Raw genomic sequence first — 15123 nt, 5'->3', positions numbered from 1 at the left:
TTAGACTTGACGGCATCAAAACCCCAAAAACACTCCGCTCTATAGGAGGGCACTTTTGGGAGGCGTCATAAGAAAGGCATAGTTTAAATTAGCAGTCGAGTCCAGACTGGAGAGTCCAGCTAATGCAGGTACTGGCGCTCTCCCTTCACCCCTTGCTCTGCTGGACGGGATGAACTGAGCTTAACACCGCATGCGCCAATGGGACCGAGCGCTCTCCTCCCCGGTATGGGGCTCTGTTATTGCCTAAAACGGAAATGCCCCGGCCTACCCGGGCTTTGTTTGTTTCCTCGCCTCTCCCACAACAATGTTTCTCCTCACCGTGACCCGCCGACTCCCGCCGACCGGAAGGGGTCTGGATCATAGCTATCAAATCTTGAATTATGCCCCTTCCGGCTTGGTTTCCCGCTCGGGCCTATGGACCTAGCTCTTTTCCGCCGGCCCAGCCTAGGCTGGCGGAGACCTCTATGATGACTGCATCTCGGCCTTGCCTCTTGACCGGAAAGAGAGTAGAAACTTGGCAATTGAGTCTGCAATGACTAGCGCCAGCATAGGTGAATGAATGCCGGTCGTCACCTTTAGTTGATGTTGTCTTGGCCTGACTCCATCGCACTGGCGTGGTGGCGCCCAGCTTTTGCTGTACCTGCCTGACTCTAGCACCCTTCTGCCTGACATCGGTGCCACGATTTGACCGTTTCCTGCCGATTCCTCTGTGAGAGACGACAGAAACAAATCCAAGCGGAAAATCAACCTCCTATCGGTCTAAGAGAAGATGTTGCATTTCTTTCTATCCTTGGATATCACGCTAAGGTCCTAGCCGCGGCGTCGTCCCCGCTCGACCTGACACCACTCCATCGGTCACTACGCTCGCATTTCTGGTTACTTTGATCGTATACCGCACTGGAGCGCCATCCTGACGTACTTCGACATGATCAGTTTTCACTATATATGGAGGGCTTCGATGCCTCTCATCCTGTTGCTCTTCTCTCCTCATCACACACAACCCTCTACGGGATCGCAGTCACATTCTTTTCTTCTGCTTTCGCAAAAGACCTGTCCATTCTTTCTTTAACCAAACGCCAAACATTCTTTTGAAATGGCTCCCCTCATTCGAGCCGTAGCTGCTCTTGCAGCTGCTACCCTCTTTACTCAGGTCACTGCGACTAATGTCGAGTTGCCCCCGTGCCTTGACCCTTTCAAGCCCTTTGCCTACTCTGGTTGCTTCGCTGAGAAGGGTACTCAGGGCGAGGATGCCCTGGACTACCGCTCCAGCGCTGATCAGCACACCATGACCACGGCCAAGTGTATTTCTGAGTGCAAGGGCAACGGTTACCGCTACGCTGGTCTCACCTTCTACGGTGTCTGCTACTGCAGTGCGACTGTCAACAGCGCCTTGCTTGACGAGTCTGCCTGTGGCTTCAAGTGCGAGGCTGCCCAGAACGAGACCTGCGGTGGTTCTGGTGCTTTCTCTGTCTGGGCCGATCCTACCTTCCCCAACGTGGCCAAGGTCGATGTCAACGCCTTCAAGTCCATCGGCTGCTACACCGACGACACCAACCACGGACGTACCATCGGCGAGCGTCAGAACCAGGTTGACGGCAGCAAGATGACCCCCTCTTCCTGTATCGCTGCCTGCGCCGCCGACGGTTACCCGTTTGCTGGTCTCGAATTCGGTTCCGAGTGCTACTGCGGTGTCGTCATTGGTAACTACTCCACGCCCACCACCAGCGACAAGTGCGGTATGCCTTGCAACGGAGACAGCAACAAGAAGTGCGGTGGCGCTGGAACTGTTGAGGTCTACGCTTCTAAGGAGCTGTTGTCTCTTGAGCCTTGCGGCTTCCTTCCTCCTGTCGTCTCGCCTTCGATTTCCATTCCCATTTCCATTCCGGTCACCCTCCCCGTCACCTCGCTGCTTCCTCCCCCTCCTACCAACACCCCCAAGCCCACTCCTAGCACCACTGCCCCGGCCATGTGCACCACCACTGTCGTAACCCCCGCTACTTGCGAGTACGGCTGCGGTAAGTGGTGCAACAAGAACCTCCCTGACTTCGAGGACCAGGACGGCTGCTCCAAGGCCAGCAACAGATGTGCTCTCCAGGTTAACGCCTGTTTCAAGGGTGCCGGCTTCCCCGGCAGTGCCAGCTGCCACGAATTCAAGGCTTGGTGCAAGGATGTTTCTAGCTACTGCTCCAACAGCTGCTCTGGCAAGAAGGGCTCTTGCAGCAAGAGGGACTGCTACCAGAAGAAGCAGCCCAAGGGATGGAAGCCCGGATCCACCTCCGTTTCCACCTACCCTTGCCCTACGACCGCGACTACCCCCACTACCCCGGTCACCGTCGTCCCTCCTCCTCCTACCGGTATCTGCAAGCAGCCTTCCAGCTGGCTCTTCAACTACGGACCCGGAAACCCCGTTGGTGGCATTGAGATCCCCGTCGTCACCTGCAACGATATCCTTGAGGATTTCAAGGCCGGCAACCAGTTCAAGCTCTACACCGAGTCCGACTCTCGCAGCTGTAAGGGGTTCGGCAAGGGCAGCCTCTCCGGCGCTTGCAACGAAGCTTGCCAGGAGCAGTACACTGAGTGCCAGAATGTCTACGCCCAGGGCTGCAAGGCTTACAACAACCGCCGCAGAGGTGCTGCCTACTCCGAGGCTCCCGATATCGCCAAGCGCTTCTTCTTCGGCGACACCTTCACCGTCGCCCTCAACAAGTGCAAGATCCAGCTGCAGGACTGCATCTGGGAGAACAGGAACGTTCTTGCCAACAACAAGTGCGGCGTCTTTGGCGGCCAGTACTAAGCTGTACCACGACATCAGCGTTGGCAGCAGCCTTGCCGGCGTGGTGCTCAAAATTATAGACGGGGAGTTTTTCGGTTTTATGAATGCATGGCTGCGACCACACACTCTTTAGACGGTTGAAAGCTTTATCTTGTTTAATGGCTAGTTTCTCACACAATCTTTAACTTTGCTTTTTCAAAACTTTGCCCCTGACTTAAATGTGCATACCCCGTGACATGCGTCTTGATCAAAATGGCCATCCTCCATATGCTCTGAGAGTGTTGATAGAGATGATGTGACAAACGTGACAAAGCCGGCGAATTCACCATGAAGAAGCTGGAGCAATTGGCACTGCCCACAAGGTCCTATGTACTCACAAGCTTATGATATGGTACCTCCACACCTAGAACCCCCCAGAAGTGTTGTTTCAGCCATGTCGTCCTTCTCTCCCACAACAAGCTACTGCTTCCTTCAAATACGTCCAAATAAACATAGTCTCGTAGACTCATACAATGACTCGCAAAGACTACCTATTCTCTACTAATGTTTAATATGTCAGTGCTGGCCAATGAATCTCGGCGTGCGACGAAACCGGCACTTGAAACTAAACCATCTCTACGTCAAGATTTTCAGTGATGTTCGCGTCAAATTGACGGAAGTAGGAAGAGTTGAAAAGCCGCCTTGCTTGGACACGTGGGAATATTTTAGAGTCTTTTTTTTTTTTTTTTTAATAAGTCTGGTCCAGCGTGTCAGAGCCGCGGTCCTAGAAATGTCAGAATTGTGCTCGCCAAGGGGACATTCAGGTTTTGGCGTCCTATATTCATTGTGTCACTTTGACTTTGGAGGATAATTTGCACGGACAAACACTGGGTTCCCAGCCTAGTAAACACCCCGTCTCCTTTAGTCTCGCACCTTTTGGGAGTCAATCCTGTTGTTATATATGGGAGTCTTGGTATCTCGGGTTCTTTCTGTATCACCTTCAGGCCCACCAAGATTTGGTTCTCAGGAGGTAAGATAATAGTGATTCCCTGACATGATTATTCGGAAGGAAGCGTATCAGGTGATGTTCTCGATGTTGACGTATGTTTATGTGCCATGGAGACGAAGCTTCGGCTTAGCCTGGTCGGTTATTGTGTGCAGAATCTCCCTACTATTTCCACACTTGGGTACGACAAGACTTCAAGACCAGACCTCCCCTTCAGCCGCGTTAGTTCCTTGCGTGGTTGGTAGTAAGCCAACCTCCAAGACCTATCCGTCAATGAAATGCAACCCCCACAACACGTATGTGCCTTCTTCTCAGTCTCAGGAACCGACAGCAGTATTCGATCAACTCGGAAGCACAATGTAATTACCGAAAATGGTTTGCTCTTTGTCTTATTGATCACCTAACGCGTTATGGGTTTCTCTGGCCTTGAAGTCGTCAGACAGGAGAACGAAAATGAATGCTGATGTAATCTTTCGTAAATGACACTGTATGCGGAGCATCATGTGTCAGTTTGATCAAAAATAAAGGGGATTACTACAGGGCTTGGTCCTGTCTCCTCGAGAGAGTAATTGAGGTGTTCATCGAGCATGAGACCTATTGTAGAGCTTTCATTGGGCACAGGCAAACGCGACGTGGGAATATGTCTTCGTCGGCTGATGTGCAATCAAATCGCATTCCTGGTCAGCAATGGCAGCATCATTTATGTAAAAACAATTAAACCACTCCCACTAATGATTGCTTTTCTTTTCAGTTTGTAACTGTCACTCGAACAAGTTCTTGATTGTCAGTGCTCTTCTTGTTTAAAAGGGAAGCAATATAGATCATTTGTCCTGTGGGAAGGTTAGCCCAACGGTGCATTCACTTTAGGATAGTGTTCACCAAAAGTGGTGGTGATTCACCCAACAAACAGAACAATTAGCATCTTTTCGAACATACAGCGGTAATGCACCCATCATCAAAAAGGTGAAAAAATGAAAGCTGGTTGCCAACACTGTGGATCGAACACAGGATCCCCGCATTACAAGTGCGATGCCTTACCACTTGGCCATGCTGGCGAATCAGTTGCATGTTTGGTTGTGATGCAGCAGTCGCGTAACCGTGTCTTGAAGTGTAGACGGAGATGGGGTACGCTCCTTGGTGGGGCTCATGACGTTCGCTGTTCCTTCAGCGGCAGGGGTTGAGTTCGTATGACTAATATGCTTTCCCTTTTTGGGATTTCAGCTTCACTGGCTAGGGCTATCTACGAAAGGTGATGTGTGTATCTTTAGTTCACAGCCCCGTGATCTGCGAAGAACAGTACATGAGTGTATGTTGGCAAAAAGGACCGGATGAGATGCGAAAATATCCTTCAACACAACAAAAATGTGGTGCACTGGAAGGCGGCGCGGGCTCATTGGGTTATTGCGAAGACCTGCTTCCGCCTTCTGATTCTAGGTTGGTAGATTGCAATAGCTTTATATCTGAGAATGAATGCATAAGTGGCTCCATCTATGATATCCGCATGGAAACCAGTTCAAGTAATGACAACAGCCACGGCTTGGAAAGACTGTATTGGCAGCCTACCACTGAAGTTTTACCTTCTTTTGGGACTACTTACGAGACTTTCATGTAGTTGAATTCATGTGAACTTTGCACTTAGCCATTGCCTGGGCTAATGGTTAGACTTTTGCTCTGTAATCATCCGGCGGTAAAGATTTTCACCGAGACAATAGATTGCGCAGTTATGGGGCTTGGGCCTTTTCTTGTAAGACTGTATGGAGTCTCAGTCGACCCAAATAACCACAGAAGGGGATGGAAAGCACTCGTGAGATGCTTGTTGCCTAGCGGTATACTCTTTGGACCAGTAAATCGCGAATGAGTTTCAAGACAGACATGACCGTTGCGATAAAATTTCTAGAAGGAAGTCAAGCTCGTCGCCAGGGATGAAGTTAGAAGGGAGAAAAGAGATTGTTTACTCCTTCTGGAGCTAATCAAGCAAACCGTCTCTCACGAAACCCTCGGAAAGCAAATGATCTCTATACACACAGTTGAACAATCGTATTATGTACAGAACTCAGTGATAGAAACAAAGTCATACTCTCTCCGAGACCCCATGAGCTCACTGATATTCGCTGATAGATATGTGACACAGTCAAGTATCGTATCCAGCACATGTGGGAGGAGGACCAATACGAGAATACTGTTATACAGTACACTTCTCATTCGGCCCAGATACTGGGCTACGAGAGCTATACCATAACCGCACAAGAAGGACAAGTACTCAGCCGATGAGGGCACCTTGATGTCAGGGTCTTGATTTAGGCGATCTGGGCCAGGAAACTCTGGTCCTCGTCTGGCAGCAGGGGCTTACGAAGTACGGCCAGCTGGTAAAACTGTTGCGCAAGATAAAGACTTCCACAACCAAATTGATCACATTACATCGCCTTGTCTGCTCTATGGCTTTCGCATCGTAGCCTGCAATCTCTTATTCGCTGCTTGATATAACGTGGCCGGGGGAATGGGTGAATTGGTAGCTCTCCAAGGGAGAGCTATACATCATAAACGCGCCAAATGGATGGTGATGGTTTATGCTTACAACATAATCTCTAGCGGCCATGACCAGCTTAGATATGTCCACAAACAGGCTTTCAATCAGCTGAAAAGGACATCAAGGTAGTCAACTCATAATGCCCTTGTCGGAGTACATTGACTCAAGTCATTTGCCACTTTCACATGGATCGCAAGCACACACTATATTGAGGCACAAGCAGCCTCTGATACGATTCGAAATCGTCCTCATTGAGGATCTCCATCCCACACAGACATACAAAAACTGGGGTATAACTGGCAAATGAAGACACGAAGGAGAGCGTCATCCCCGACAGACCCAGCGGGTGGTGGCTACGAGGTTGTGTACCTTGTCGACCCAGACCATTTGCGGATTGAGTTTTCCCCAGCTTTGTAGCTTCTGTGGAGCTTGCGCTCAGATGACATTGGTCGCCGTCGGTAGCCACCAAGGCTTAGCCTGCATGTTGCGTCCGAAAAACGGCGTGCTTGAACCAGAGCTGGGTTTCAAGAGCTCGGGCTGTCATGGCAAGGTGGTGCAAGGAGCTTATCCCATGCTCCGATGGGATGGCGGTGTTAGCGATTATGGCAGGAGACTGTAGCAGGAGCAGGAACATCGACAATGAAAGCAATGACGACAGTTGTGGACGAGAGTTTGTGCTCGGATTGGTTTCCGTATGGAGCTGGGGTCAATGGAAACATGCCGAGGGTCCCGCCCCTCCTTTTCGCATTCTGCAATCCGAGGAACGAACAGGAGCGAAGTCCGTACTGTTGGTTAGGAAAACGACCCCTCGGTTCAATCGGGAGCTGCTGGAATCCGGGATCGGGAGAGCAGATTGGCCGAGATTAGTGGCCGGGTGAGCGAGAGCTTACCGGCAGCCGGATAAACGACTGGCAAGGTCAGGGGAGGGATATGCTGCGTCTAGAGCCCTAAAAAGTGAGGTTCTGACCACTGGGAAAATTCCACCAAAGACACACAAAATGGAGGAGGGGAGAAATGCTAAGCGAGCCCGGGCGGATGATGATCTCACACTAAAAAATTCCCGGAGACTCTGGCACTGGCGCTGTGAAGGAGGGGAGGGGCAGTGTCAAAGTGGTGTGTGTTGTGTGCCCTGTGTGTGTTTTTAGTGGCCAGTGACGGGCTGCCATTGGTGGCCGGGCCGTTTTCGTGCCCTGTGTTGCCCTGCGTGCCCTGGCTGCCTGACCTAATTTGCTCCGTGCTTCGTCGCTTCCCAGTGCTGTGATTTGTCCCGCCCGGAACCCCAGTGCCCCATCGAGCAGTTTCTTCACCTCTATCGTAACATCACCACCGGCACCAATTGGTCCATATCCCCATTGAGCATCATCACCACCGCCAGGTCATGGTGTTCTAACCTTGTCTCTTTACCCCAAATCACATCCTAGACTAGGTCGCTATTGTTCACCACAATCCAGGCGACAAGATGTCGGTCGCAAGCAAGGTAAGCTCGCTCTATTTCTTATTGTCCTCTCCATTTTGAATTATCTGTTTGTCGTCGTTATTTTGACCTCGCCATTGTGTGCGTCGTCGTTGTCGTTGTCATTTCTTTCGATGTTGTTGTCGTCGACAAAATTCATGCTGTTTCGTCGACCATCTCCGTCTGCTACTTGGACTGACAATGCCTTCTAGAACCTGTTCGAGCTCCTCGGTATGATACTCGATGACGAACCCGACGAATAATTGCTCGCTTTCTAGTCATGCCCTAACCACCCACAACAGGCAACGACGCGGAGGATGACACCCCTCAGGCACCCGTGAAGACGGTCGAGAAGACCACCATGCGCTCTACCAAGCGTAACGCCGAGCCCGAGGCCCCCTCGCGCGCCGCCGCTAACACCGGTGCTCGCCGCAACAACGCCTCTGGCAACGAGGCCGGTACGTTGACCTCAATTGTCGTCTACGGCTTTCCGAGACGCAACCCCGCTTTGTGGCTCGGCTCGCTGACACAACTTTAACCGACAGCTTTCCGTGACCGCGGTGCTGGCAGCGACCGCAACCGTGGCAAGACCACCGAGGAGCCTGCTAGAGGCGGCCCCCGTGGTGGCTATGGTGCCCGTGTCCGTGGAGGTTTGTACCTACCCGTCGCCGCCTTACCCCAGGAATTCATGCAAGGTGGATCAAATGATTTCGTGTATTAACATGGAGGATAGGTCGCGGTGGCCGCTTCCCTCGTGAGCGCGACGACCGTCACTCTAAGGGCCTGGCCAGGTAATTTTATCACCTCCCGTCAACCAATTCATGACGCTAACATACCACAGCGGCTCTGAGAAGCAGGCTGCCCAGTCTTGGGGCGCCACTGAGGGCGAGGCTGAGCGCAAGGACGAGCAGGCCGGTGAGGCCATTGCTCAGGCTGAGCAGAAGGATGCTGAGGCCGAGGCCGCCGCTGAGGAGCCCGCCGAGCCCGAGGATAAGCACATCTCTTTCGCCGACTACCTTGCCCAGCAGGCAGAGAAGAAGCTCGCCCTGGACTCCGGCCTCGAGGTCCGCAAGGCCAACGAGGGCACCAAGCTCAAGAAGGAGTGGACCAACGTCAAGGAGGTCACCCGTGAGGATGAGGACTTCATGATCGGCACCGGTGGCAAGACCAAGCGTGAGCGTGAGCGCAAGACCAAGCAGCTCATCGACATCGACCAGCGCTACGTTGAGCCTGAGCGTCCCCGCGGCGGCCGTGGCGGCCGTGGCGGTCCTCGTGGCGGTGCTCGCGGCGCTGACCGTGGTGGTCCCCGTGGCGGCGCTCCCCGCGGCGGCGCTCCTGCCCGCGGTGGTGCTCCTGCCCGTGGCGGTCGTCGTGAGGGCGCTGCTCCCATCAACACCAAGGACGAGTCTGCTTTCCCCAGCCTCGGCGGCAAATAAATGCCACCATACCTGCCAAAAATTAGGCAAGAATGTGCACCGACACATGTTTCCGCTCTAGCCAACGATGTATACGGAAGGGAAGGGCCAGTTTTCGGGGAAAATTGAAGAAGGATGGTTTGCGTCATGGTTTCCGAGGACTGGGCCGGCTGAATTTCTGGTCGCTGCACAATGAATGAAAGGCTTTTTCATCTAGGTACTTAAGGACGGTATCGTTCAAAAAGTCAAATGGTCTCTTTTGCATGGTTTTCACTGTTTTCCGGCCTTGCTGGTCACTGCAATGGTATAAGTGTGTGTGCAACCCGTGTCGAGACATTTTGTGGTCTTAAGAGATGCTCATTCACTGAAACTCTTAATGCGTAACGTGCTTGATCAAGATATGGTCTTGTTACAGACTAACGGACTAAGCAAGAAGCGATCTAAAGATCACGCACATCAATTTCGTTCGTATATTGATGAAGCCTTGCACTGATGGCGCATCAACACTGTGTCTTGAATCCAGCCTGGGCAAAACAGTATTATCCTACAATAACGGTTTTACAACAGCTGGCCATTCTCGCCGCAGAAAGCCCAACGGCCGGGTATCGATAATCCAGATTCGAGGCTTCTGGATGCCTATCGGGAAGCCATGCTTCCGCGAAAGCCGGAACCGGCCCATTAACGCAGCTTGATGACTCGTTGGCAGCAGCGGCGGCGGCGACATTGATAGGCGTTACTCGGACACTTGTGGATATCTAACTCGGACCGGATATTGCATGCTTGGACGAGGTGAACTTTAAGTAAGAATAAACCTACGTCAATACTAATGGTAATGGATCCACCAATCCTTTTTCTGTTCGTTGTATGCTCGTATGCTCTCAGCTATATCGCTCGGAGTGGGTGAACTCAGTATTTGGATGTGAATCTATACCTTCCTACAATTCAATCTTTACATAACAAGAGATGTGTAAGAGATAGAATCGTAAGATGTTTAGATGAGTGACAACATTATGTCCCGAACTGCCTCTCATATCCATGGTGCATTCTGAGATTCGCGTCCTTGCTTATAAGTCTGGCTAATTATTGTCGCAGAAAATTATAGATGAGATATAGTGTGTCACAAAAACATCCGGCATTGTTGGGGTTGAGAATTGCTTAGGATGTCTATCAAATTCTATCAAAATCCCAATCGCTGTCGGTGTATTGGGTTATGTGTACAAAAACCCCCATCCCCTCCCCTCTGTGTCTCCGTCTCAGCCGCTCGCATTATGCTTTAGGAGCGTATTTCAGTTTGCTCAGTACATCGACGACATAGTCTTGCTCGAAAAGGGTAGAACTCACACATTGTGAGTGAGAGAATGACAGTATATATCTTGTCAACATCAGGTCACTAGCGCTCGTTTCTTTTGGAATAACATATCTTGTGGGAGAGTGACTGACACCACGTACTGCTCTTTAGCGAGGTGTGCCATCAAAACATTTACGTCTTCGCTGGTCAAGTACGCACATGTTACATCATTCCAAGCGTCGACATATATCTTAATCACTACTACTAGATGACCTTATCACTTCAAAGTCTTGACTACTCTGTCAATACCTTTCCCGAAGGATGTCATTGTTTTGACCACCCAGTGAGAAATCTGGATTGAGCAACCTTCCTAAACGTTTCAAACATTATGGGTTCGAGTTGTTGTAGAAGACAAAAAGAAGCAGAATCGTCCACCATTGCAAAACAGAGGATATAGGGCTTTTGGAACTTTAGGTCAGGCTTGCCGCTTTCGCAATATACTGCTATCATCCTGAGGAACAACCTTGTCGTAACCATTATCACCTGCTAGAGCAAACGTCGATGTAAATAGGGTGATAATGTAGCCCACCCCTCGATTAGTTGGAGATCTTTAATAATTGCACATGGCTTCGACTTATCGTAATGATTTGTTTCTATATCGTTGTTGCTTAACTCCCCAGATAGACCTTCGTGCAACCCTGACAGTGATGGAAACTTCGGCGCTACGGAGTAAACCACAAACGCGCATGCTTAAATAAACTACATCCCTCTGGCTCTAATAAAGATGTTTACAATTACCCCGGTCCCAAATGGTGGTTGTATGCATCAGTTGATAAAGGAATGTTGAGTAAATATCACTCGAAAAAGGAATAATTTAAGATAGATTATTTTGTGTCTACCTACTTAGAGTTATTCTGCGGATGCTTTTGGACATATTCCTCCTGTTAGTTTTCAGTACCATACAGGGAAGTCATAGTTTGAAACGCAACATTGACGCACTTCTGTCTATGGGGTCCCTTTCCCTGGCCTCGAGGCTGCTGAAGAAACTCTAGCTCCCCTGATGATACCGCCAGATGGAGCGTAGTTTGCTTTTTACAATTCCATTCCCGGCCAAAACCCAATATATGATAGCCGAAATCAGAAAGGATAATAAAACCAGCCGGTCGAGCCAAGAGTGGTCTGGGGAAGGCTCAAGACTTGCGGGGTTTCTCTGTCTTTTGTGTCAGCAATGCCGAAGAGAAACTGGCATAGACACTGTAAGAAAAAGATAGCTGCTACTATCATCCCCTGGGTTTACAAAATAGCTCAGTCCCCAAGAACCATGTCCACTCAAAAAGACCTTTTACTTGGCCTACTCACAACACGCGTCCACAGCCAGTCCCCTTGTCTTCAAAAACCAATACAACTAACTAAAACCAAGAAATCTAAATGGTAGTTGAGACCTGGTAGCCCTTTGCTTAAACATCATCTCATCTTGCCATAACGACATATCATTTTATTTGGTTTGTTTGATGCTCCTCGAAAATCGAAGTGACCCAAGCTCTTGGCCCAAAGAGCGAACACCTCGATTGTTAAAACTCGATGTCTCTTTCAAGACACCAAAACATACAAAGCAAACCATGCCCAGGCCACAAATATATCGAGCACTCCTGAAACTATCCAACGGCGATTAAAAAAACCACTTGAGCTGAAGTAATGAAATTGTTCTCCGCTTTGTTTTCGGGCCATCAAGAGACTGGTCAGACTATGCGGCTAGACAGCATGGTCATTTCAGCAACCTATAAAGTTGAGCTCAAGGTCATGACTGTTCTCTCAAATCAACTCGCAATCCAATCACAAAGACAGTCTAACAGATAACGTCAAAAAGCAAAGTCTTCGAAAAAATGCCTCTGAGAAAACGGAGCCCTCTCAAGCCATCAGCCGCTCCACCCTTCACCACGACAAAATGCCCATACTGCACCGCAAGTCGCACGGCAGAAAAACATGATAGTGCCCTCAACCGTCTCAGACGTTTCTTCACACGCAGAAAACCTTCCTTGCAAATGCCATCCCTGTGCCACATGTGCGGCATAGGGGGCGAGTTAATGATGGATTTCAAGCAGGTATATTACGTCGCCAGTATTAGTAGTGCTAACTGCAAGCAGTTCATGGAGTCAATGGATGAGAACCGCAACGAGGATGTTGCGAGCGACACAAACGTCCTTCTCCATGGTATTGGAGAGGAGACTTGCGTCAGACGGCCTGAAGGACTGGACTCGGGCTCCGTGGAGGAATGGGTTTCAGACCAGCAGGCCATTGTTGAAAGGATGCGACGACGCCTGAGGTACATTTTGCGAGGGAAGCGATGGTCTCGGAAAAAGCTGGTACCTAGGAAGCCTGGAAGACGTCCGCCTGTCATCTTTATCAGCTCTGCTCCGTGTGGTCTGGCGACAATTTCCGAGGACAAGGAACTGAAGTTCCCTGTGCGACGGCGCACTGCCATCGAATAAATCAAGAGAAAGGGTTATATCTTCATAAATAGCTTGGCTATTGTATCTGCTGAGTACCATCGGTGGCTCTCCACAGGGAATGTTAGCGACTACTAAAACAGGTGAGTCTCTCATATCCTACAACATATGATAACGGTGCAAACTAGACGTCACTGTTTATCTGGAAGGATGAATAATCAGAACAAATTATGCATATTTATTGTTTCTCTTGATATGTGCCATTATTGCCTGTCTCGGAAGAAACGAGCGGTATCAATGCCCAAACTGGCAAGGAGAAGGATAGCGTTGAAACACGCCATCATGTAGAATGGTGCGCCTGTTGACACTGCATCAAACATGAAGCCCCCCAATTTCGTGAGCAGTAGAATGGCCGCTCCGCCAAACCAGGAATACATGCCGGCGATGGAGCCCTTGAGCCGCACTCGCGACACAGCGTCTACGCTTGCGTTATGCTGTAGCAGCGGCGCATCTTCCGTCTGGTTCTCCATAGCTTCGACCGAGTCCTCGATTGTGTCAACATGCTGCGACTTGGGTATATCTGCGGTCAGAACACCGCGGCCGAGTGAGCCCAGACTGCAGACAATAGCTCCAATCTGACTAATGCCGATCAGAATAACAACAAGGAAAACAACAGGACTGCCGCCTCGTCCGTCGACGTTCTTGAATTCCGGACTGGCCAATTGGGGGAAAGCGACGTAGCCGACAATACCGAAAGCAGTGGCAATTAGAATCGGGTAGTTAACGCGCCCACGCCTCCTGTTGAGGTAGCCAAATATAGGTGCAGCAATCAGGCCGAGGAGCTGAGCCACACCAGTCAAAATAGACGCAAGGAGATATGCAGATCTGCATTCTTTCTTCAATTCAGGAGAGGAATCATGAGGAGATCCTTTGCAGAAGCCGTTGCTGATGAAAAAAGTATTGATGTAAAGAGGAACGAAGAGTGAAATTGCGACTGTGGAGGCACGAGCCACAAAACCGCCCAAGTAACCAAGGGCAATCTGAGAATCGGTGAAGCCAAGAGTGACAGAATCTCGGAGCAGGCGAAAATATGGTAGAACCTTCTGCTTCCTGTTAGCTGATTTCTGAAGCTTGCGGCGAGGTAACTTACTGGTCGAGAGGGGTGGTCTGATCCATGCTCATCGGATTCATCCTCAGAGCTTAGACTTGTTTTGTATCCCAACAAGACGGACCAGCCTTTACCCTCCTCGCCCTTCAAATTTCTCAACCCAAAAAGAACAAAGATTGCTACCAAAAAGGCAACAATTCCCACCACATAGAAGCTGTCAGCGACAGCCTCACGGGGCGTAACGCCATCAACCTCGCCGAAACGAGCGGGTAGTGGGAGAAACAGTGAGAGCGCAACCAGCGCGCCACATCCCGTAAATAACCCAACGTAACCCGCCAGCGCCGAAGGCTTGCCAGCTTTTGTTTCGTCCGCATCGCTGGATGCTCCTGCTTGTCCGTTTTCACCGATGCCGTGATATCGCACCGGAGTAATGGTCATATCGGACTCGAGGGACATGGCGACACTGTTCCGGGGGTTACGGACCGGCTTGTTTGCAGCGTTTGCAGAGCTATCGGATTTGTCGCTATCATCTGTCAAAGACGGTAGAATAGCCGTCACCATCGTGGCCCTAAGTATAACATTGTCAGTCAACTTGCCCACTCCACACGGTTGAGGTAACGACCTACGCCGCTGTAGCGCCGATGGCGAAGAAGACGCGCGCCAGAAGCAACTGCGGATAGATGTTGCGCGCCTGGACGAACAGCATTAAGGCTGCGCCAATCACGGCGTATCCAATGACAGCAACCCATCTTACACCGAGGCGATCAGAGACCAGTCCCCATACCGGACATGCGACAAGCGCAACAAGCTCGTCAACGAAGCCGAGGGTGCCGACGATATCACCCACGCCATCCTTGACGCCAATTAAATCGGTAATGACAAACGATATGCTGCTGTTAAGAAAAACGAGAAAGGAAATGGAGAATAAGGAAATACCGAGGAGATATGTCACTGCTTGCAGTGTTGTAGTCGCCTCGGAGAAGGGCAAGTAGCGGGACAGAACCGCCATGGTGAATGTTGATCGTAGTGGTGTTGTACTGAGCAACTGAGGGTATTCTCCTTTCTGCCGCAGACCACCGTCCGATCAGAACCTCACATCTCGCGGCGAGCGATACAAAATGTTGAGA

The 15123-nt window shown here is 50.4% G+C and overlaps 3 protein-coding genes across 3 annotated transcripts; 2 read left to right on the top strand and 1 right to left on the bottom strand.

The window, feature by feature from the left end:
• Positions 1-1093: 1093 nt before the first annotated feature.
• CTRU02_212705 (wsc domain-containing protein) lies at positions 1094-2794 on the top strand (the record flags this gene model as incomplete). The annotated part of the gene is made up of 1 exon (XM_036723463.1): positions 1094-2794. One exon carries the CDS (start codon positions 1094-1096, stop codon positions 2792-2794), a length of 1701 nt encoding a protein of 566 aa, XP_036584739.1.
• Positions 2795-7744: 4950 nt separating this feature from the next.
• On the top strand, positions 7745-9174 carry CTRU02_212704 (elicitor protein; the record flags this gene model as incomplete). Its single annotated transcript, XM_036723464.2, has 6 exons — positions 7745-7762; positions 7951-7969; positions 8041-8196; positions 8284-8388; positions 8472-8529; positions 8580-9174. 6 exons carry the CDS (start codon positions 7745-7747, stop codon positions 9172-9174), a joined length of 951 nt encoding a protein of 316 aa, XP_036584740.2.
• Positions 9175-13151: 3977 nt separating this feature from the next.
• Positions 13152-15005, bottom strand: CTRU02_212703 (major facilitator superfamily transporter; the record flags this gene model as incomplete). The annotated part of the gene is made up of 3 exons (XM_036723466.1): positions 13152-13991; positions 14039-14564; positions 14623-15005. 3 exons carry the CDS (start codon positions 15003-15005, stop codon positions 13152-13154), a joined length of 1749 nt encoding a protein of 582 aa, XP_036584742.1.
• Positions 15006-15123: the final 118 nt, after the last annotated feature.

Source organism: Colletotrichum truncatum, assembly GCF_014235925.2.
Source record: "Colletotrichum truncatum strain CMES1059 chromosome Unknown Contig_0009, whole genome shotgun sequence".
In the NCBI taxonomy this organism is placed as follows: Eukaryota; Fungi; Ascomycota; class Sordariomycetes; order Glomerellales; family Glomerellaceae; genus Colletotrichum; species Colletotrichum truncatum.
This window is presented reverse-complemented; position numbering and strand designations above follow the sequence as displayed.